Source organism: Pelecanus crispus, chromosome 12, assembly GCF_030463565.1.
Source record: "Pelecanus crispus isolate bPelCri1 chromosome 12, bPelCri1.pri, whole genome shotgun sequence".
Taxonomy (NCBI): Eukaryota; Metazoa; Chordata; class Aves; order Pelecaniformes; family Pelecanidae; genus Pelecanus; species Pelecanus crispus.
In genome coordinates, this window is record NC_134654.1 from 4810896 (window position 1) to 4833725 (window position 22830).

Consider the following 22830-nt stretch of genomic DNA (forward strand, 5'->3'; position numbering starts at 1 on the left):
TGAGATGTATTTCTTCATTATGCACTGGATTAATCTGATAGTGTATTTGGCTAGAAGGAGTAAAAGACACACTGGGAGAGGTTTCCCGCTACTTTAACTCTGTGCATTTACGTACTGAGCCTTTAGATTTCTACAGCATGTCCTGTTACATTTATTGTGGGGTTTTAGAGCCCAAGCTACCAAAATTAAGTAATATAGGAACTTTAGGTCTTAATACTTTAGGTCTCAACCTTAGGTCAAAAATTTTTCTAGTCTATAAGTTTACAGAGAGAGTTCAAAAAAATACACTGAAAGACTCCAATGCTAAAAGCTAAATAAAAAGAAGACAGATTGTATTGTTTTTCATCTCACAATCTTTGGGTCAAATGCAGGATTTTTTTAAACAATTTGAGTTTGTAATAATGAGGAGAATGAGAAAGTGCTTACATTAGCAGAACCTAATCAGCAGAATCTGAAAAACTATATCTAAACTCCTTCATTGAAAGTTTTTATTTGGCAGAACAAAGAAGTTGTTTGTCTCAAGCACAAAAATGCTATTGAGAAGAAAATCAAGCTGGTTTGGAATCTGCAAACTTAGGAATTCTTCTCCTCTGGATTCCATTATATCTGAATCATCTTACTTTTTAAATGGCTACATGATTTGGATTATGACATTTCTGAAGTTATGTAATGGGCAAGAGTCCTCATGAAAAAAATCCCAATGCCAACTTGCTATCATGTTATGACACTGCTGTCCATAAGAGGTAATTATGAGAAGGAAGATAACCTGCCAGTCGTAAGAGTTTTTTTTTAAGCTATGACTTTTTCCATTGATTTTAATATAACATGTATTTGCCTTTCTAAAAGAAGGATTTTTTTCCAGAGGAATTAAGTGTTCAATAATAATCGGTGTGTTTTTTTTCTCCTCTCTAGTGTTCATAATGGCTTCTGGGCTTTTGGTTTACCCTTTTGGTTTCAACTCTGCTACTGTGAAGAGATTCTGTGAGAATTCAGACATCTACTATGCAGGAGACTGCCAGATTGGATGGGGGTATATGCTGGCAATTGTTGGGGTCATGTTGTCTGTCTTTTTACCATTCTTTGCAAAATATGCACCAAAAGAGCACATATCTCCAACTCCAATACCTACTATTTTATAGTATTTTATTACTGTTTAAGAACAGAACATTCCTGTCTACAGGCAATGGGCAGAAATTATTATAGCACTTCCATTTAGCTGTATGGCTAAAGAGAGAAAAAAGGAGATGGGGAAGAGAAGGTCAGATTCACAAAGACCAAAAGTGCATTGATCGTCTTCCGTAAGTATGAGCAGCGAACACTCTGGAATTGAAATAAGATTAATCAGCAGCCTTTATACTGCTCTAAACATATAGTGGCATAATGCCTTAGACAAAAAAAAAAAAAAAATCTGTTTATCCTCAAAACATCTGTCTACCTCCCAGTTTCTTTTGTGTCTCAAGATCGTAAGTCTTTTAAAAGCTTCAATTCACTTTTTATATATTATTAGATGTCAAAACTTTTATGAACCCAATAATTTTAAAATCAATAATGATATTTTGTTACAATTATTTTGATTAGTTGAAAAGCGCCTACTAGTAGCCATGGCCTAAAATTAAGCTTGATATCTAAAAAGAATTGTATACAAGAAAAAAGTTTCTTTTTCATCTATATGTATTAGTAGTACCTGCATATTGTAAGTTGTCGGCACACTTTTTAATACTGATCTAATCTTCATGATTTACAGCCATCTTCATGAAGACCTGCATAAAATTTAGATGACTTTTTTTCAGAGAGAGAGACACCCAACTACTTCCAAAGGCTTCATGATGATTTAATAGTTTAACAACAGGGAAAAAAAATGCTAAGAATTTGTTTTCAGTATTTCTTAAATTATAATTCTAGGTGGACTTTTACAAAATTATTTGAACTATTACAGCTTTAGATTTTGGGTTTTGTTGTCTGTGTTTTAAGGTCGAAAAGAAAAATCTCTGTTTACAAAAATATATGTGCCCGATGGCCCTTGTATGTAGTGATAATACAAGCCAGAATGAACTAGATTCTAATATTTCCATTCCTATTAAAAGCCCCTTATTGTTTAAAAAAAAAAATAGTGAAATGCTACTGGACACAACTAATAAGAATAATCTGATGCCATGTCAGAACTGGCAAATGGCCACATTTCATGGGTTTGTATGTGAAATTTGTGAAGTCCGATTTCCACATTAGCACTGAATTCATTACTATCAAGCATTGAAATAAGTGCACTTGATTGCCTTAAGCAAAAGAAACATTGGGTTCTAATCTCACCCCACTGTTATGTTTTTCATTTAAAATATAAATTCTAATTCTATTCTCATCTTTTATTTTCTATTATTTATTAAAAAAGAAATAATCACATAGATTATATTTAATTCAGAGCTGTACTACTTAGTTTTGTATTTTGGCACAAACCAAGTGATCAAATTTATTATTCTTCACTTAGCTGAGTCCAACTGATTCCTGATTTCTTTTTTTTTTTTTAATGGAAAGCGTACATGAAGGGACAGACAGAGACATGTTGAGGATGTATAAGAAAATGCAAACAGATAGAACAATCACTGTGTTATTTTAATAAATGTCAAAGACTTCTGGAGTCTTGTTTGCATTCCTCACCCTTCTAAACTTCAATGGAATATTGCATTGTTTTCCAAAATAACTGTCTGTTGTTACATTTTCATGCATTCTAAAAGCAAATTCTGCACATAAACTTAGCAAGTTCCATTACTAATCTTTGAAAATACAGATTTCAATGTAGAATTAAGTACACTAAGAAAGACACAGAGAGCCAGAGCTTTGTGGTTTTGCTCACAGTGACTAAGAAATTAAATCTTTCACAAAATAGGTAGAAGGAATGCCTCTAAAGTGAGAGGAATAAATTTCAGTCACTTCTGTATAGTAACGTACTTTTCAGTAATGTCTTACACTTTTTTTAATGAATGGCTGAAATTGATAATTTTCATATGAGAGTCAGAAAAGTGAGGAATAACAAACAACACGTAAAAAGAAAATCATCACCGCGAAGTAGAGACAGAGATGCAGGCTTTTCTTTCCTAACCAACCTGTGCCTTTACACTAGAACCATTATACAAGACAGGATCAATATGATTAAAAAAAAAAAAACAAAACGAAACAAGCAACAACTGAAAAAATGTCGAGTAATGTGTATAAACTGTATTATGTAGGGGGTTTTCTGTTTTGTGTAATGTTTACGACTGTTTACTTAATGTTTCACTAGAAAAAGTGATTTGTTAGTGTCAAGTAGAACACTTTGTTTGCAAAGATCTAAACACTTACGGAAAGTAAAATTATTTTAGATTTTTATTAACAGCCATAACATACCTAGTAGACACGAATGACCTATTTCCTGTCATAACTTATTAACTTTCATATGTGCAGAACTGGAACCATCAATCATTCAATTGAAATCAGTAGGACTACAACTTTTGTGTGATGTTGATGACACACACAGATGCTTGCAGGTCTGGTCCATAGTTAAGCTTCCTTTGTAGGTTTAGCTTACTGTTACAATGGAGTCTTACAATTTACAACACTGCTGTACCAAATTCTTTACTTCTTAAACCTCAACTTCTTCTGTTGTGAACATTGTCAAGCTCTACATCCTGTAATATTCTGCACCTTTTATGAGTTATGCTAATGCTTCCTTTTGGAACTTTAATATTTTATAATATATAAAGGAAATCAAATATATGTATATGACCCCTACAACGGGATAGACGAAACTCTCCTTGAAACATCCACGCTCAGAACCAGCTTAGCACAGAAGGTAGAGATGATAATGCAAGTGATTCTTACAACAGTTAGTAAAGCGTATACTTTAGATCCTCAACTGGAACGTTAAGGGGGGTGTTTGCTAACAATACATGTGCTAACACTGACAGATCACTTTTTAAAATAAAGATTGTCTGCGCGTTAAACTGTGTAAAACCGTTTTCCTGTTACAAGTCAAACGATTTACTGGACCAGGTTCAAGTTTTATTCTAAATATATAATTTTTTAAGTGTATCTAAAAGCTGTATTTTCCATTAATGTGTTTCTGCGTTGACTAGCTGGCTCCTTTCTAGAATATTAACTGTTTTCTGTATTTGACTTGTTGGATACAATATTTCAATTATTTTAAATGTGAAATTTCCAATTGCCAACACTGTATAATAAAATAAATTTAAAAAACCCCAAACAAACCACACTGTTCACTATTTTCTTGACTACTCTTTTGTTTTACAATCCCCAACAGATCTGGTACAAAGCTTTTGAAGTAGGGGAACTAGCTAAGGGGAAAAGGAAATAGAAACAACGGGAATACTCTATGAAAGTTAATGTTTGAAGGCAAATACACATACATGGCCCATCCCTCATGAAAGATGTTTCTATGGCAAAGGCAAGGAAGTTCTGTGTTCAAATAATTATTTCTGTCCAACTTCCTCTGTGTCTTTGAGCAATCTTCCTACAGCTTCAGGGTCTGTTGCTATTTTATACAGGTGTTATACTGATTATTTATTTTTTTAAAAAACATGAATCAGATAACATATCAATGGGAACCATGTGAATACCTAACATACACAGCTGCATCCTGTGAAATCTTTCTGTAGTATCTGTTATGTTCATTTGTAGAAAACCTTTTGCACATGTTCTTGTAACCCAGCAAAGGAAAGGGAACCTGTTAGTTGGAACTGAAGCAGAATAAAGACTACCTCCTTACTTTCTACCAAAGAGCAGTTTTAATGCAATATGCAGAGCCAAACAGAACTTTGTTGACATTTGTTAGCTATTAAACTTTGACCAAATACTCCTCAAAAGAAGGATATAGTCAACATTTTGAAAAAGGTATTGAACAAATTGCTAAAAATTGAAGATAATGAAAAGCAAGGGCAATCTGAATTAGCAATGATGATCTTTTTCTAAGACACCTGCACTACTGTAAAACTTAAACATTTTAATTCAGAATTTCTCCAGTAAAATCTAATCTACCATGTAACAAAACCCTGTTATTGCATATTTAACTGGGAAAGATAAGCTATGAAAAGTAATAGTGGAAACAAAACATTGCTACTAACATTTGTCAGATAACATAGCATAGTGATATTTTCAATTATTTAATCAGATTTTCAGTGTTAGTTTTGGTAAATGCTTTAGGATGTCCAGCCTTTATGGGTAATGACTAGTGAAAATCAGTTTTGGACAACCATTTTGATTTTTAAATTTCATTCATTGTTTTTACATATGCTGTCATCTCAACATCTGCAATTTTAACAAATTCTTGGAAAGTGTTTTGTTCTTGAATAGTTGCTGGTCTTACAGAGACGCACTTGAAAACGTTCCTTTTTGCATCATATTTTCCCATGCATCTGTGCACTCGACCTCTAATTAGTCTTGGAAGCTCCCGGTCCTTCATCAAAAGCGTAATAAACAAATAAAAAAATTATACACCCTTCTAACATAAAAGCTTTCAAAATGTCTGGTTGTTATATATTAGTGGATTTTTGAAGACTACCTCAAATGCAGAAGGAATTTACATCAGCTTTTTTGCTATTATCAACTACTTAGAAGCTGAACTGAAAGTCCCACCTTTTTTGCTGAAACAGAATTCTGAGGATGCCCAAATAGTGACTGGATTATTGCTCTGGACCAGTTTGGGAACAATATGATATAAGCACCCAGCTTTCCTTTTACGTGGTAATTTTGTTTTATCAGAACAACGTGTTATTATCTTCCTAAAAGGAATTATAGCTAGCAGTGTTGTGTGATGTCTGGACACAGAATACTTACAATTTCGTAAAATACACATGGCAGACTCTCCTTTCCATCTCTCAGAAGAAAATTCTTTGCTCCATATGCTCCAGGTGTGACTGCAGAATCAAGTGTGCCTATAGCATTTAGCAAAAATAAATCATGATGTAAACATCATAGTAGTACTAAGTATGAGATACAAAGACACCATGACAACATTTACTACAGAAAAGCACTAAGATATATCAAGTCAGCATCAGCTTTCTGTGAGAACTTGTGCTGCCAGCACTGGAAGTTCCAATACAAATTATGGGCTTTACATAGTCTTTGAATAGTAAAATTGCGTATGATATCTCTCTAAACTGAGTGACCACACGTGGTTTTCATAACCATCACTGTAAACAGTTGTCCCCTTGTTAAGCAGAGCACACCACCATTTTCTTTAAGTTTTATTGATCTTCATATGCAAATCAACTTTAAGTATTTGCAACCTTGTCAAAATAATAGTTTTCTGAGATGCTACTACAGTGTATATTCTTATTCATCTTGATTTAAAGTTTAGTCATTTCAGTCTTTTGTCATGTTCATTCGTCAGATAATGTCAATTGAAACACAAAGTGAAACACACTAAAAGTCATCTATGTTTAGAAGTACTCTGGACTTGAACTTATTCCCAGATTAATTGCATTAAAAATTACTGTAAAACTGTACCTCCCTACAGAAGGTTCCTTTTTAATAGGAAAATGTATTGTAACACATTCTAAAAACAAGAAAAGAAAATAAACAGGACAGAAAGAGCTTAAATGTTGGAGGATAACCGTATTATTAATTTTGCACCTATTTTAGTCACCTTTGATAGCTGAATGGCTCTCCCAGCAAGAAAATTAGACGGTGCTTATACCAGTATTTTCTGTTTTTAAGTATTTCAGCTATTGTTCCTACAGTTAATAACATTTTCGCTTGGCTGTTGTCCTGCCATTATTATCAGTTACAGCACAATCTACCGTGCTTACCTAAAACTTCAAATAATAGTGCAGTTTTATAAGCATATTGACTCCAGTGCCTCATACTTTCAATGACTGCAGATATGATTCGCAAAGAATTCTTTTTTTCTTTAATTTTTAATTGAGATGATGAAACTTCCTTTCAGAGCAAGATGAAAACTCAAGTTAGAGATACTGTCACACAATTCTAAAAGGCACATAGACATTTATGTATTATGTTAAATATCCAATATTTACATTAAAACTAAGAGTATTTGTTCAGACTATACAAACAACTCCCTGCCAAATTATATGATCATGCTGAGGAGTGTAGGTTATTATAGTATGAAAATCTCAATTCTAAGTTTTCAGAAACTTAAGGGTTTACACTAAGGCAGCTAGGACTGATGAAAGCCTCATCTTTCCACAGTTTTCTTTTTCTTTACTGTTTTCTTCATTGTATCTTCCTATTAACTCTTTCCATAAGTTTACCTGAGTTTTGCCTTCTGGAACACAATCAAATTGTTTTTCATTCATTTTATTTTGCTGAATATTGCGGTTAAACTTAAGTGCCAGACTACGGTCCTGCAGACTTCTTGAAACAGTGTTAGGTTCCACTGGCCATTGTCCTTTAGATGTATATGTTTGGCTTGTTTCTGTTGTTTTGATGTGCTGAGATGAATTACGGTTATCGAGGGATTTTTGCCACTGAAGAGTTTTCAAATCATTTGAAAAGCTCTCAAACTTTTGAATAATTCCACTACCAGATCTTAAATCTGTTGTGTTACTTAAAGGAGTATACTCATTTCTGTTCCAAACTTTAGTACTGGGATCCTTCTCTTCTGCCCTGCAGTACAATGTTAGACATAGTTCAGTATCACAGTATGTATTCTGAATACTCAGATGTGTAATTAAAGTATATAAAAGCAATCTATGTATTGTTGTTTTAGCTTTAAAAAGTCTGTTAAATATTCAGACTCAAAGCACTTGAGTCTTACACTTACATTTATCCATACAAGGGGCACTGATCACAGCTGTGCTTAAATCCAGCTGAATTCAATAGGCCTTAAAAGCTTGCTTAATTACCATCCTGCCCTGTATAAGGGATCTTTCCTGACCTAAGATTCACATCTTTTCCATAACTCTAAAATAAAATAAGCAGTTTCTTTTGAGAGTGGGATTTCCAAATTCTCCTACCACCATCATCGAAGAAATAATTTTACAACAAACTCTAGTGCTGACCTTATTATGTCTGACACCATTTTATAAAGGCAGCCCAGAAATTCCTTCCACCTCCATTCCCTTTTGCCTTTGAGGGCACTTGCCTGAAACATTCACTCTCTTTTTGCCATTGGGAAGGAATAGGAGGGAGGGAAGAGAGAAAAAGGACAACGACAACATTGCTGTAAGTTTTCCTGCCAGCTCTAGGCTTCTGAATCTGTAAGTTTTCCTTGGTTTATAAAAGCACAGAGTTCACAATTATATTCAGTTTTGATTAAATGTTTCGATATACCCCGATTGCCCTAATGTACACTGATAGGAACTTATTTGAGTCTATTGATAAATATGGTTTGAAAGTGGGCAAAACTTCAAGTAAAGGGGAATCTCAAAAAAATTACATCCAAGACCAGCAAAATTCAATCAACACTTATGGTAAGACTGAATTTTAGGCCTGATAATAAGGCTAGATATTAGGTCTAATTAATAGGCCTCACTAGGTACACTGGAAAGATACCTCATTTCAGTGGGTTTTGGCTCACAAGCACAATGGAATTATGATCAGTGATCATCTGAGAATGAAAAGGGTGTCTCTGAATGCTACAAGAATATGGAAAATTTAAGATCTATTTTCACACGAGAACCATTCTGGTTGAAGAAGGATAATAAAAATTAAAGACTTCACCAACCTGCAGGCATAAAAGTTTTTTCCAGCATTTGCCAAATTAGACTTCGATGCATTTGGTGGCTTCATAAGGGAAGGAGCCATCTGATGTTCTGTTCGGCTTTCAAAGATAAGTTTAAAGTATGAGTGATATAGTAGCAGATTTATTCTAAGACAGACACATGGATCATCGTTTGTGAAACAATTAGTATGCAAATAATAAAAAAAAAAATCAATAAGCAACAAATAATCTGCTTTTACATACCCATTGTTTGCTGCTTTCTGTAGTTCAGCCACTTCTGGGTTTGCAGTTCCCCAGCCTAATTCTCAAAAGACAAAGGATTGAATATGGATACAAACCAAAAAGATTGAAAGGTAATAGGTCTACTTAGGGCTCCTACTCTTTATCTGCTTAATGTTCCACAAATAGTCTCACACAGGAAGGAGAAGGGGTGGGGGGAAGGGGGAATGTGATCCTTTGATATCTGTAATTCTAAGGCAACTTCTAACATGTAGGTTGCTTCTCTAGACAATGGTTAAGTTACAGACACTAGACTTATTAGCATAGACACTTTTACTTTATTATAAGTAAAACATAAAGAAAGTACTAAAGGCAGAATTCTACATCGTTCTTTCCAAGCAGAATTTGAAGAACAGAAGTTCTCGGAATTACAAGACAGACATCTTACAAATGTTTCTTCTTGTAACACAGGACTTGAATGTTGATTGAAATCAACTGAAAACAAAAGGTCAGAGTTTCAAGAGACTCTATTTAAATGCCAGTGCTACTTCATTCTCTAACACACAAAGAGTCAAACTCCCTCTAGGCACAAAATATAAAAAGCTCAATTGTATAGAGGAGAAAGAAATTTCCTGGAGGACATTTTCTACATAATGAACCTTTCAGAAATCAACATAAAGGATACATATAGTTCTTGATAAAGACAATGTCTAATTTAATAAAATACAATCATAAACTTAAGGTTTATTTGGATTTGGAGCCATTAAAAGAATAAAATATATCTTATTCACCGAATGATGTGGGAGAAAAGTCGTAAGTACGGGTCCCAGAACTGGTACCTGGCTCATTTTTAAGTGGATTTGAAGTGAGGGGCTGTCTATTTCTTTTTTTCTGATTGAACAGAGGTACAGGCAGACAACCTAAAATTAAAATTCAAATACTACTACTATACCGATAGCAAAAGAATACACAATCTACAGTTAAAATTTGTAAATAACATTACTTAACAATTATTTTACATCACCCATAAGAATTACATTTCATAAACACATACCAGACCAGCCATTGCCTCACAGAATTTATATTCCTAGCCCTCTGTCCTGCACAAAATCCCATGAATGAAACATTTCCCTTAGTCACCAGTCCCCTGACTCCATTCAGAATCTTGCCCTGTGCTGCAATAAAACAGATAACCCATGCAAGTCCTCTCAGGAAATGGGGGTCTAGGACTGAATACTGTATATCCTGTATGAACACTGCGTGTGTGTGTGTGTGTATGCATACATATATATTAAAAAAAAAAGCATAATGAGGTTTCAGTGGTAAAGCACAAAAGAATGGATGGTACCTGCTGTGCTGCGAGTCGAAATGTCAGCTAGATTCCTTTTCATTTCTTTGCTGTATCTTAATAGGCAACAATGTATTGATTACTCCAAATTTGCTGTATGGAAGTTAGATAAGCAGACAAAGTAAACTAATTTATGTTGTAAAGACATCCAAATTTTATGTGATTTTTATGGCAGTTTTGCTTAACTCTGTGTATGCAAGGACATGCATCACTTCAGACACAAGCTGCGTGAGCAGTTGTACTGAATTTAGAAGATCCATGGGTACACAAGTAACATGCAATTGTTCTTTGCAGATTAAGAGCCCAAATGATTACATTTTTGAAGTAAAAGTTGTATTGACTACTTCTTTAGAGTGCTGCAAAAGTACTGAATTCACTTCTGATTTTAACAGTACACGTACATTCAAACACGAGGAATATCTTTTAATTCCTTAAAATAGCATACTAATAGAAAATGCATAGTTATACATTGCTGCAAAGTGTGATGGCAAGGTACATGGCTTTGACTAAAAAACTGATTTAACTGTGCTGTGAAAAATAGCATCACGCTTCAAAAAATAAACTTTTCTGTACTTTATGGTACAGACCTAAAACCCTTAGCCAATTTTCTCACATAGAAAATACTTCACAAGTCAAAAAGACATTATTAACAACCAAATATTATGAGCAGAAAAAATATGTATCAGCTACAGGTCGTTTGCCGTATTTGTTTTCTGATTAATCTACTTCTATAGTAAATGTCTATACATTACTGTATACATTGAGGATGCTACACAGACTGTTGCGTAGCATGAGTTGCTGTTCTATCAAAGTTACTGGTGCATATTGCCTTTAGTGGCATATGCATAATACTGCATACTTGTGTGTATAAATAATATAAGACATTACCTCTACATTTATTTTGATCTGGCAGTTAACCACATGCAGCTATTAAAGATGTTGATAAGAATGAAGCACAAGTATCTAGCACAGCTAGACTAATAGAACAAGTCACTATTTCCGTGAGATAGATACATCAATTACATGCGTGACAACACTAGAGCAGCTTCTAGTTCATTGCTGTCTCACAATTTCAACTGTATTGCTAGCACTATGAAGCCTAATGGCCACCAGTAAGTGACATACTTGTAAAGTAAAAGCCCATAAACCTGACATTTCAGTTTATGAAGCCAGCTTTGGCGTTGCATAGGATTTTAGGCTCATATTGTTTTGCTTCCTGTCCTCTCTTGAAGATAAGCAACCAAAACCCAGAGCTAAAGCTGTAGAAAAAGAAGTAAGCTAAGGCTGGCGAACAGGAGATACCAGGGTAAGCCTCCGCGGTACTTCTCACAGCAGCGGCACCAGCCAGAGGCTGAAGGGGTCTGAAGTCCTTGCTGGAGTCGGAAGGAGAGGGCTGAGGTGAAGCCCGCCAAAAATAACGGACCAAACGGCCAGGCGCTCGCGCCTGAGGGAGTGAGCAAAGAGCGGGAAGGGGCTGAGCGCGCGCTCCTCCCAAGGGCGGCAGCCGGCGGGGGCGGCCCTCAGGGAGCGGGCGGGCGCCCGGCCCCGGCCGCGGAGAGGGCGGCGAGGAGGGCAGCTCGCAGGAGCGATTAAATTGGACTTCTGTAGGGTTTAATTAATTACCTCCGTACCCGTGAAACCGGCCCACGTGGTGTCATGTGCAGCACTTGAGAGAACCCCGGGCCAGGAGCTGAATACCCACAAATGTGTGAACACAAACGTGGGTATAAATAAAACTACCTGCATTCTTCACGCTGTTTTTCTCTTCAGCCACTATTCTGGGTTTTACACATGGCTTTTCTCAACCGTGTAAATTCTGGCTGGTTGCTGTGTAAAATCTTAGCGCTCGGCAGGTTCGAAGCCTGTCCTCTTCTTGTAATCCCAGTTTTTTCTTCAGCCAGTGCCTTGGAAGACTTTGGTGAGCCACGTTACACTTCTTTTCTGTGTGTGTATATATGTATACCTTCGTGGCTTTGATAGCTAGACTTCATTTGATTTACATTTTATTATTGCGTATGTTTTTCAGCTCGTGGCACACGTTCCAAGCTTTCAGATGCACTACTAGATATTTGTATGTTGTACATAAAACCAGTCTGAATTCTTACTAAACTAAACATGATCCTACATAATTTTTCCCAGCGTAAGTATTGGCAAAGCACAGGAACAAGGGATTGGTCCTGGTGTTTAATTCAGAAGTGTGAAAGCTTTTCAAGTGTCTGCATTTATGTCGCAAATTCGCGGGTGCTCGTCATGTCCTGGGAGACCAGGAGTTAAAAGCTGTTTGGAAGTTAACATGCTCTAAGGGTATAAAAGAAGCCTCCATGGCTTTAGTTCCTAAACTCATGTTTGGGAATGCACTGTATCTGTCCTAAGAAAGCTCTTCTTAGGAGACAAACTTCTTGCATGTTAAATGAGGTAAGTGCACAAACGATCTCTGTATTTCATTCAGCGTTTCGCAAGGAATTATAACCATTACAGTACCACCAGTAATAAAAGATAAACTATATGTACTAGCACTGCATGTCTGCATTTTGCAGTTTACTCTTCAAACTGCTGTGGTGGTTAAATTCAGCACACCAAGATTCAGAGCGTGAGTCATTTTTTCAGGCAGCGTGTAAATAGCTGTTTTGGCACCACTGCTAAAGAGACTGGGGTCAAAGGACGGTACAGACTGTCCAGTGCTGTAAAATACAACTTTACTGCTTTGTTTAATAAATTACTTACTATGATTCAATATCCGACATCTTCTAAGTGCAGGAGTAATATAGCTGAGTGTTTAAGTAAACAGTCTTTCTGGATTAACTCCTGTAAGGTTCAGCAAATCTGTATGCATAAGCTGAAACATAGCGAGCAACTTTTGTAGGAAATATATTCCTGGCAGAACTCATCTAGATAAGTCCTATGTTTAGCTTTCTTTTCGTAGACCTACAGTCTATCAGCCTGGCTTATAAAGCCTCTCCCAGGCACTACTAGCCAAATACTCTCAGAGTCACTGGAGTATAATCTTAATAAAAAGGAATTGTTCAATAAACATTCTTTATTCCCTTGCAATGTAACATTTTTTATATTTATATCACGTGCCGGATACTAATTGCAAATACTGCTGTCATTTACAGCAGCAAAACTTATTTTCTGTTATTAAGACCTTTCATTCTAAACGTTTTGATCCTCATGATGGAAGTTAATGGCTGCTCTTTGGCTTAAGTTTCGGAAGCCTCTCTGAATGCTTTTGGAAGTGGAAGAAGTCAAGCTGTTGACTAAGGTTTTTTGGGGGGGAGAACACAACTATTGTCCTATTGTGGTCTGTATCCATTTCCTTTTTAATAAGAGATTGCAGAAGTTAGAAGGGTTGTCCCTGGCAAAGTTGCTTCAATGTGTTAGAGGTCTGTGTTAGCAGACCCCGAGATAGAACTAGAGCCAGGAATACAGGGTCAGTCAGTCGTGGATAAATTGCACTTTAATTTCAACTAGTGATCCTCCTAATCACTGTTTTTCACATATTGTAAAACAAAAAAGGTCATACAAGCAACAACATGCTTTGAGGAACTCAGCTGTTTTTGTTTTTTTGGATGAAAGTACTTGATGTTTCAGCATTATGTGTTGGTCTAGAGCCAAGATATGATTCATATTTTACTGTTTTTGCTCATTTTAAATCCTTCTGCCCTTATATACTGTGATGTTTATGTAACTTCAAGCATACATGAGTATACTTGTTACACCTAGTTTGCAATGCAAAATGTCAGAGATATTTAAGTGCATTATTGAAGTTTATATTAAAAAAGCCTTTTCATACTGTCATTAGTACAAGATGTACCCATATATCATGTATTAATAGAGATTGCCTGGAGAAGTTAACTTTTGAACTGTGTATAACAGTACCATTAACAGACTTGGAGATATTACTAAATATGGTAAATGAAGGGGAGGGCTCCTCGGAGGGAGGAGTGTCAGGTTAGCAACTCCCCGCCTTGCAACGGGAGTCTAAAACTGTTAAGAGAAATGTTAATTCACCTTCATTCACATCTGACCTAAACAGGCTTAAAGAATTTCCTATTTAAAAGAGTAAAAACTTTTTTTTTTTTGAGACAAAAGTTTTGCTTTATAATTATTTTCTGTTTTGCTTTCAGCAATTCTTAGAGCTGCTGAAAAGCATGACTTCCTCTTCTGTTGTTGATAAACCTCCGGTAAGACGGGTTGCTATCTTCGGGGGAACTCATGGCAATGAGTTATCAGGGGTATTTTTGGTCAAGCACTGGCAAGAGAATGGAGCTGAGATTCAAAGAGCAGGAATGGAAGTGAAACCATTTCTTACCAACCCAAGAGCTGTGAAGAAGTGTACTAGATATATTGACTGTGATCTGAACCGTGTTTTTGACCCTGATAATCTTGGGTAAGAATAGTTTTACTTTCTGTTGTTTTACTTTTATGTTTTTTAAAATTGTAAGGAGCTTCCTTTCCAGATTAAAATGTTAACACAAGTTCTACTACTATTTTAACTGTGCAGTCACATAACTGAAATTACTGACCTTTAACCCAAAAAGAACAAATTGCATGAGTGTTAACAGATTCATTTTAAAACTATTGCTAGTAGGAGTCTCAAACCAACCCATAATCTTAAACACAGTATTTTAAATTAGTATTAGATGAGCTGTATTTGTGTAAACTTAAGCACTGTTGTTCTGAGTTGCAAAGTCATCATTTCTCACATCTTCTTGTGCATTCAGCTTTGGAGCTCTTCTGAATACAATTATACTTGCAGGAAGACAGCAGATAAAAGCAATTTAAAGGTAGACATCTGAGTATCTGAAAGAATGGCATACAACTCAGGGAAGTGTATTTATACTTGAAATTAGCTAACTTAGAAATAATGTAGTCTATAGCAAAACGATAGCCAAAAAGTATCAATAATTTAACTGAGTCATTATTTTAGAAGAAATACAATCTATAATTACTGTAAAATAGTAATTCATTTTACATTTTTAATGGGATTTTATGTTTCTCTGCTTTTGAGACAGCTATTCCAGAGGTGAACTTTGCTGTATAAGCATTCTTATGCTTAGTATAGTTGCATGCTAAACAGGTAATTATGTTTCAGAAAGGTCTTAATGGTAAAAGTGAATATCACTGAAGGAAATATGTATCACATGTTTTGTAAGTGTGGTTATTCTGCACGTCTTTTCATCTGGCTTTTCATCTTAGAATTTTGTTGTTGATGATTATATATAAGATAAACTTTTAAACACGTAAGTGTTGAGGCCATACTTTTAATTGCTTACTTAGGACAAACATATGAAAAAAAAGTGGTTTTGTTTGTTTTCAGCTGCTTTGAACTTGACAAAATAGCGGATTAAGACACCTGCAGGTTGTCTTCATTTTTTAACTAATATTCCTCAGTAAATCCTATTAAGTTGCCCAGCCTTATTACAACGCTACTGACTGTATGGAATACCTTCACCTGATCCCTTTAAGTGTAGAGCCTTCAAGATTACAAATGATTTTACAAAATGTGAAAAAGGACAGTGAAATCCTGATCCTACTGAAAGTAATGGTGGAAGTCCCATTGACTTCAATAAGAAGTATTAATTTAACAGTCTTATGTGAAGAAACCTTGAATTTCAAAGACAGAACTAAAGAATACAAAGGTAGATGATGTAACATACAGAATCATAAAAATAGAAGAAGGAGCTTCAGGGGCTCACGTAAAAATTCTAATCCACCTCGTCCCACCAGTAGATCAACTGCATGTAGACATTCCTAATAGATTATGTCTTGCCATTTCTAATACTCCAGCAGTGGTGATCCCATAATTTTCCTCAGTAGCCTCTTCTGATGCTTAAATATCCCTGCAATTAGTAAGGTGTTCTGTTAGTATTTAACAAAACTTTCTTTATGCAACTTAATACCAGTATTTCATACAATATTAAAATATTACAAAGCTTGAGCTGTGTTGAGTAAAGAAGCTGAATTTAGCGCAAAAGATACTAAGTGTGTCTATATTGTCCTTGGGTAGTATCCCAAGCCTGTCATCAAAACCAGATTTGCTATCTACACGGAACCAGTCAGAACCTACAGCAGCTTTGTATGCTGTTAATAATGTAAGATAGATGTCTTTGTGTCATACATCAGTTTCCTATAGAGCCCTTATACAGAAAGGAAGCAGATCTCAGACCTTTCCTTAGGCTAAGACCATTTTTTTAAAGTGTAGTACAGACATACTCACCTGAGATTACAAGTATTAAAACTCTGGAGGAATAGATTTGAGGTAGCAAAATCTATGAGCTTTGAGGGTCAGGAGGCCTCAAAACAATAGACTAAAAGTCTGTTCAGCATATGAGAAGACAAGAAGCAAAGCAAGTTACAAAAGACCTTGTGACTGATGTCCAAGGTAAAAGGGCTTGGACGGGTATCTGAATACCATCTTCAGTAGGAGGTGGATCCAGTCTTGGAAGTGGATTAAGTTGTTGATAAATTTTGAGTTAGTTTTCTGCATAGGAGGAAATTTTGGAATGTAAAGAAATAAGAAGTAAAGAGTCCCCAGCTAAAATCAAATCGAAAAATTCTTAACTACCCTTCTGCAAAAGATATATAATGAGACCTGTTTACCAATCATACTTGCTTTTTTTCAAGCACAAATTCATCAAGTTTTAACAATTTGGTAATTAAATAGGTGATTTCAACTCCAGTCAATTATGGAATTAAAGTAAAAAGAACAGGGTATACATATTTTGTTGACTGTAAAGCCATGGAATGAGTTTACTAATTTCTTTGTACTGATATTAACAGCAGGACAGTGGTGGAAGATATTCCATATGAAGTGAGAAGGGCTCAGGAAATCAATCATATATTTGGTCCAAAAGGTAGTGATGATGCGTATGACCTTATTTTTGACCTTCACAACACCACTTCTAACATGGGTGGTACCCTTATTCTTGAAAACTCCAGGGATGACTTTACAATTCAAATGTTTCATTATATCAAGGTAAAACTAATTTAAATGAACTATTAAAATAGATTATTAGTTGTAATGTTGTATTACTATATATTATTTTGTGGTTTCTTTAAATATACTATTTTTTATTATGCAAAACTGTTTAAAATATTTAATCATTCATAAGATGAATATATAATCAGAGATAATTAATAATTTGATTATAATATCAGGTAATTCAGATTTGAATTCATTATAATCTTCATGTATTAAAATGAGTAAGACTGATGGGCAAGGAGGAATGCCTAGAATAACATCTATGAAAATGAATGTAATTTAATCTTTCACACTGATCTGTCAGGAACTTGGATAAATTTGGGTCACACATGCTAAATAGTTAAACATTAATTTTATGAAATAAAGACATGGAAAAAGTAATGGCACTAGGTAATGACAAATGTTCCCTTCATCAGTATTTATAGGAATAGTGATACATCTTTAGAAGCTGTTTGATTCTGCTGTTCCTGAAGCTGATAAGTATTGGTAGAGTGAGATTTGCAAAAGTGCTGGCTTAAGTGTAATCTGGTTGAAGTACCAGTGACCTAGACAAGGACTGATGAAATCAAGGTTAGGCCAATGGTGTGGAATTTTAATTTTTTTTTTCCTTAGAAACAAGGTACATTTTAACATTTGACTTTTTTCTTATTACATGCATCCCATTTAAATGTTTATAAAATATTTGAAGATATAGAAAGTTTATGACTAAAATTATATGAAGAGCAATGGTAGGCAGTCATCAGGAAAGAGGCCTGAAATAGGCTTCTGTGTCAAAAAAAGGTTAAAATAAGGCTTAATTCGCAGTCTATGTCCCCATAAGAGAATCTAAGTCAAACACAAAAAAATACTTGAAAGCTGCTTTACGGTATTTTGATTCTAAGTTTTGGAACACTGATCAGTAGATTTTTCTTCCTGTTAGCAATTTAGGACTAGGACTGTGTTCAGTTATATTAGGAGACAGGAAAGTTCAGTGGAGCATGCCTGGCATGAGTTAATGGAAAGGAGACCAACAAATACAGCTTTGTACGTTTTCTAAAGATGTCCTACTTCTTTGAGGGCCATGAAATAAAGGCAACATATTGAAGACATTGTGTAAATCACTTCTGCATCAGTAATCTTTTGTGGCACAACATTTTAAAATATTTGCATAACAAAGAAATTTTTAAACAATCTCCACAGAACGCTTTGGCTCCAGAACGCTGTCCTGTTTTGCTGATTGAACATCCTAGCTTGAAATATGCAACAACTCGATCTGTAGCAAAACATCCTGTTGGTAAATATGAAAAATAAAAACTATTTTAACCCACCATAAATTATTTAAAAATATGCCTGTTTCCAGATCTGTTCATTTCATTATACAGAGTTCTCTGATCACCAGTAGCTATTTGTTTGACAATATATTTACCGAATCAAATGTAGATGATTATCTCGTCTTCTGAAGGATTCTGATTTATACTTGGCTTACAAAATACAGAAGCCAGATGGAAATTCTTAAACTCAGTTAACCCAGTGTTTGCAGAAAATATTTATAATGTATGAGGATAAGGAAGAAGTAACGGCTTCAGAAAAGAAATGTTTACATCCTCTAAATAAGCCTTGGCTGAAACGCTGGTGGTTAGGCAAGAAGAGGAAAAGAGAAGATGTGATAAAGGGAGAAATGATGTTCTGCATGGAAGTGGTTTATGTTTTCATTTATGGAATCAAAACCATAACCATAGAAAAAAATCATTAGTTTGCTTTTCATAGGAAACAATGAGTTCTCTAAAATGCAGCATGGAAAAATAGGATGAGGAAAAGAATAAGAAAAATCATGAATATATATAGTGACCCTTTAGCTTACCCTAGTAGCACGCTCAAAAATGTACATATGGTTCTTCGAACTGATCCTGACTGGTGAGCTACATTTTCTGCTTGCCTTAAAAATCACATAACTGTACTTCACAATTCCTTTTAAACATAAACACAGACCCAGTCAGATATCCATTTTTGCTGTGTAATCTAAGCATGTGATATATTATGGCTGTATTAATAATCTCCCTCATCTGCAAACAGGTGTGGAGGTGGGTCCCCAGCCACAAGGTGTTGTTAGAGCTGATATTTTGGACAAAATGAGGAAGATTGTCAAACATGGCCTTGATTTTGTGCAACTTTTTAATGAAGGTAGAGTAAGTAATGAGAGAATACAGGCTCCTGTGTCATGTCAGTGGACATATTTTTCAAAAAAATTGGGTTGGGCTACAACATTTTGCAATTATACAGGTAAAGGGGGGTGGGGTGGAGGATTGTTCTCTAGACCACCTAAGTGTGGTGTCAGAAAGTCAGAAGTCCTTTGGGTAGCTTTAAGGCTATCTCCTCATTCTGAAGATTCAATAAGTAGACTTGATCTTAATCTTACAGTTGCTTTGAGAATCTGAAATACTAGCTAACAATATTTGCATAGTAGTTATGTACATGGAGAACATACATAAATTAATACTAAGAAAGAAGTGTTTAATTTACATGAATTCTGTGCGTTGTTATCTAAAATTAAAGTCAATAAATTTTGTAAGATTTTTTTATACCTGTGTACTATCTAAAATGCACACTGACAAAAATAGATGTTCAAAATCCTTTTAGAGTACATTTTGGCAGTGGGCTTTTTGTGGAAGTAGAAGGAAAAGAATATAGTTGTGCATGTCAGAATCTCCATTATTGTGCTGGAATGGTAAAGATTAAATAGGACTGATACCATTCTGTGTTGTGTAGCACTACCAAACACAGGCCTCTCATTGATTCAATAATCTACAAAATACATCTTTTTAAGTATACAGTGAAAAGTCACATTTCAGCACCAAATTTAGATCTGGGCTTCATATGCTACTGTACATGACTAGACAATCTTTCTGCAACTTGGCTTTGAGGCAACGAAAAGTCTGGAGCTAGACATTTTTACGATATATGAGCTAATCACTGGTGTGTAAACTTTGATGAGGTACAACCTAATGATTTAAGCCATTCTAAAAAGAATAAATAATGCATTGTTCTTTTTAACAGGCAGTCGTTCATTCTGACATTAAATTACATTTATTCTTTCTAGGAAAGGAATTTCCACCATGTACAATTGAGGTTTTTAAAATAATGGAGAAAGTAGATTATCCCAGGAATAAGAATGATGAAGTTATTGCTATTATTCACCCTAAACTGCAGGTAAATTCTAAAATAGTTTCCATTTGTGACATTTTCTAAGTATTCCTGTGCTGCTTCTGCTACACTGTAGTATATTTTAATAGTAAATATTTAAAATTACAATATTGTCAATGTGTTTATTGAATACTTTAGACCTTCCCTGTAGTAGGTTCTGTCAGTAAGGTCATACAGTATTTCAGTAACTGACTTGGGAATCGCTGAATCTAACATCACTTTTGAACTTAAAACTGAGAAGAGAGAGGCAATAGGATAGCTTATATTCTAAAATATGAATCTAATTTTGAATTCTAAAATGAGGGTTTGTTTTTAATCAGTTGTGAGCATATGTAGTTTCCTTGCAAGTTCACCTTTACCAGTGAATTCTATACAAGCCTGAAAACGAGGGTCAGAAACCTGAAATTACATACTGAAGATTAAAAGGAATTATTTTAAAAGCTTTTGACGTAAACCGGAGAGAATATAATTATTGAGCATAAACTCAGAAATCACATGAAATATACAAAAACTTGAAAGTAAATATATTCTATTTATTTTCTTTCTCTAAGGATCAAGACTGGCAGCCACTGAAGGATGGTGATCCTCTATTTTTGACTCTTGATGGAGAAGTAATTGCATATAAAGGGGACTGTACAGTCTATCCAACATTTATTAATGAAGCTGCATATTATGAAAAAAACCAAGCTTTTGTAAAAACAGTAAAAATGAAACTCACTGCAAAACACATCAGATCCTCAGTCTTAGGCCAGAATACTACTTAAAAGCTTATTACAGCTTTTTCAATACAAAAAGTGGATTTCTTCTCTGTGAAATCCTGTGTCATTCAGTAGTAATTCATGGAATAAATAAATAAATGCAGAATCTAATTTTAAATTCTAATTTAATTAACATTGCTGAGCACTTTTAAGATGAAACATACTGTCATAATGCTAATTGATTGTTTACTTGTTCTAATATGTTACTATAGATGCAAAGAATAAATACTATTTTTATGAAGTTTGTTAGTTCACTCTATATAGAATGATTTAACAGTGTACCACATATGGGTTAGTGGCTGTAAAATTTATATCCAGCATCATACAGAAAGATGCTCATCCACAAAATACTTTATATAAAAAAATGACAGCATTTCTACTTTATAACCCCAAACCTCCAATAACCAACACTTTTTTAATAGGAGGTGTTCCTTGAAACTAATTTCTCAGATAAATGTACAAAATATGAGACAAAGGAAAAGCTAGGGAGAGAGAAATAGGGGGGGGGGTATGTATATTAAAATTCTTTTGTATTATCTGCATTTTTGTCTAACTCTGACTGCACTGTAGGAGCCCTAGGGTTTGCTTTGTTTTTCTTTTTTTACACTTATATAAAATAAGCTAAAAACATGATTTCTGAGAAAAATGAAATGTAAAGCTTTTTAAATTTCAAGTATTACAAGACTAATTCAAGCTCTTTCTGATTTAACATTAAAGACAAAAAGTTTGAACTTAGAAAGCATCTAGTAGTTGGAAACATACTGGAGCAGTATTGAAATTCAGGAAAAAGATGTGTTTATCCCATGGAAACTTCTGAAGAAAGTTTCTATTGCAATGGAGACAAGATAATTTTATAGCTTTAAAACTTTCTAGGTGTGTCCACCTACTGCTTGTAACATTTTACAGATAAAATTTTAATCAACTGTTGTACCACAAAAGTTTTCAATGAAGGCAGCAAGATTAGGTAATTACTCAGGTTTTGATGAAGAGCAATGCAGAAACCATACCTGAGTGTTTCAGAATGGAAATTAAGAATTCCATATGGGGAGACTTCTCAGAATTTTGAGAGTGACCTGCTCTGTATTTGTAGAGAAAAAGCCTGTCATAGTAGCTGAAAAAGAGAAGAAAATGGGGATTTAATTAATTTTGTAAAGTTCTTTTTAACATTATTTGACAATAATTGGGGATAGAGGAAACATTAAGAACTTTGCATCAGGATACAATTATTAGCTATTTACTGAAAGATTCATTACTTAGATAACCCCCGAATTACATCTTCTGAAAAGTGATGTCTTCCTTATTTATGACTAAGCCAAAATCCTTTTTTCCTTGCTTTGTGTAACTACTATGGCAATAAAATAAAAACACAGGACAGAATGTTTATCGAATTACAAGTTTTATTTCTTTAATTTAAATAAACATTGTATAAAAAGTACAGAATTATCTGCTCTAGTCATTATTCATAGTGTTCTTGATAACAGCCGTAGATAAGAGACAGCATGTGTGATCTGGCAGGGCTCTGTAGCCACAAAAGGAGGATATTTTCTCAATGAAAAACTTTTAGAAACAACCCCCCAGCTTCTTCCTCTGTTTTATTATACAGTTTTGTACCTGGACATTGGCACACCACATTCCTTACGGTTTTTTGTGCCTTCCCTGTTTTATGGCT

General features: G+C 34.7%; 2 protein-coding genes across 3 annotated transcripts in view; one reads left to right on the forward strand and one right to left on the reverse strand.

Annotated features, from left to right (window-relative positions):
* Window positions 1-21167, forward strand: part of ASPA (aspartoacylase) — an 85012-nt gene extending 63845 nt beyond the window's left edge. Inside the window, exons 1-7 of one of the 2 annotated variants that reach the window (XM_075719873.1) lie at window positions 12591-12653; window positions 14366-14628; window positions 17022-17217; window positions 18403-18496; window positions 19276-19383; window positions 20300-20409; window positions 20955-21167. In XM_075719873.1, the coding sequence (XP_075575988.1) occupies window positions 12591-12653; window positions 14366-14628; window positions 17022-17217; window positions 18403-18496; window positions 19276-19383; window positions 20300-20409; window positions 20955-21167 (1047 nt within the window). Of the gene's footprint in view, window positions 1-12590; window positions 12654-14365; window positions 14629-17021; window positions 17218-18402; window positions 18497-19275; window positions 19384-20299; window positions 20410-20954 lie in introns of those variants that run through there. The other variant, XM_075719872.1, reaches the window with a different exon arrangement.
* Window positions 5252-10281, reverse strand: SPATA22 (spermatogenesis associated 22). Its single transcript, XM_009492048.2, has 8 exons — window positions 10239-10281; window positions 9682-9810; window positions 8915-8969; window positions 8675-8770; window positions 7260-7614; window positions 6798-6927; window positions 5824-5921; window positions 5252-5443 (listed from the first exon to the last, which is right to left on the reverse strand). The coding sequence occupies exons 1-8, from the start codon at window positions 10279-10281 to the stop codon at window positions 5252-5254; spliced, it is 1098 nt and encodes a 365-aa protein (XP_009490323.2).
* Window positions 21168-22830: the final 1663 nt, after the last annotated feature.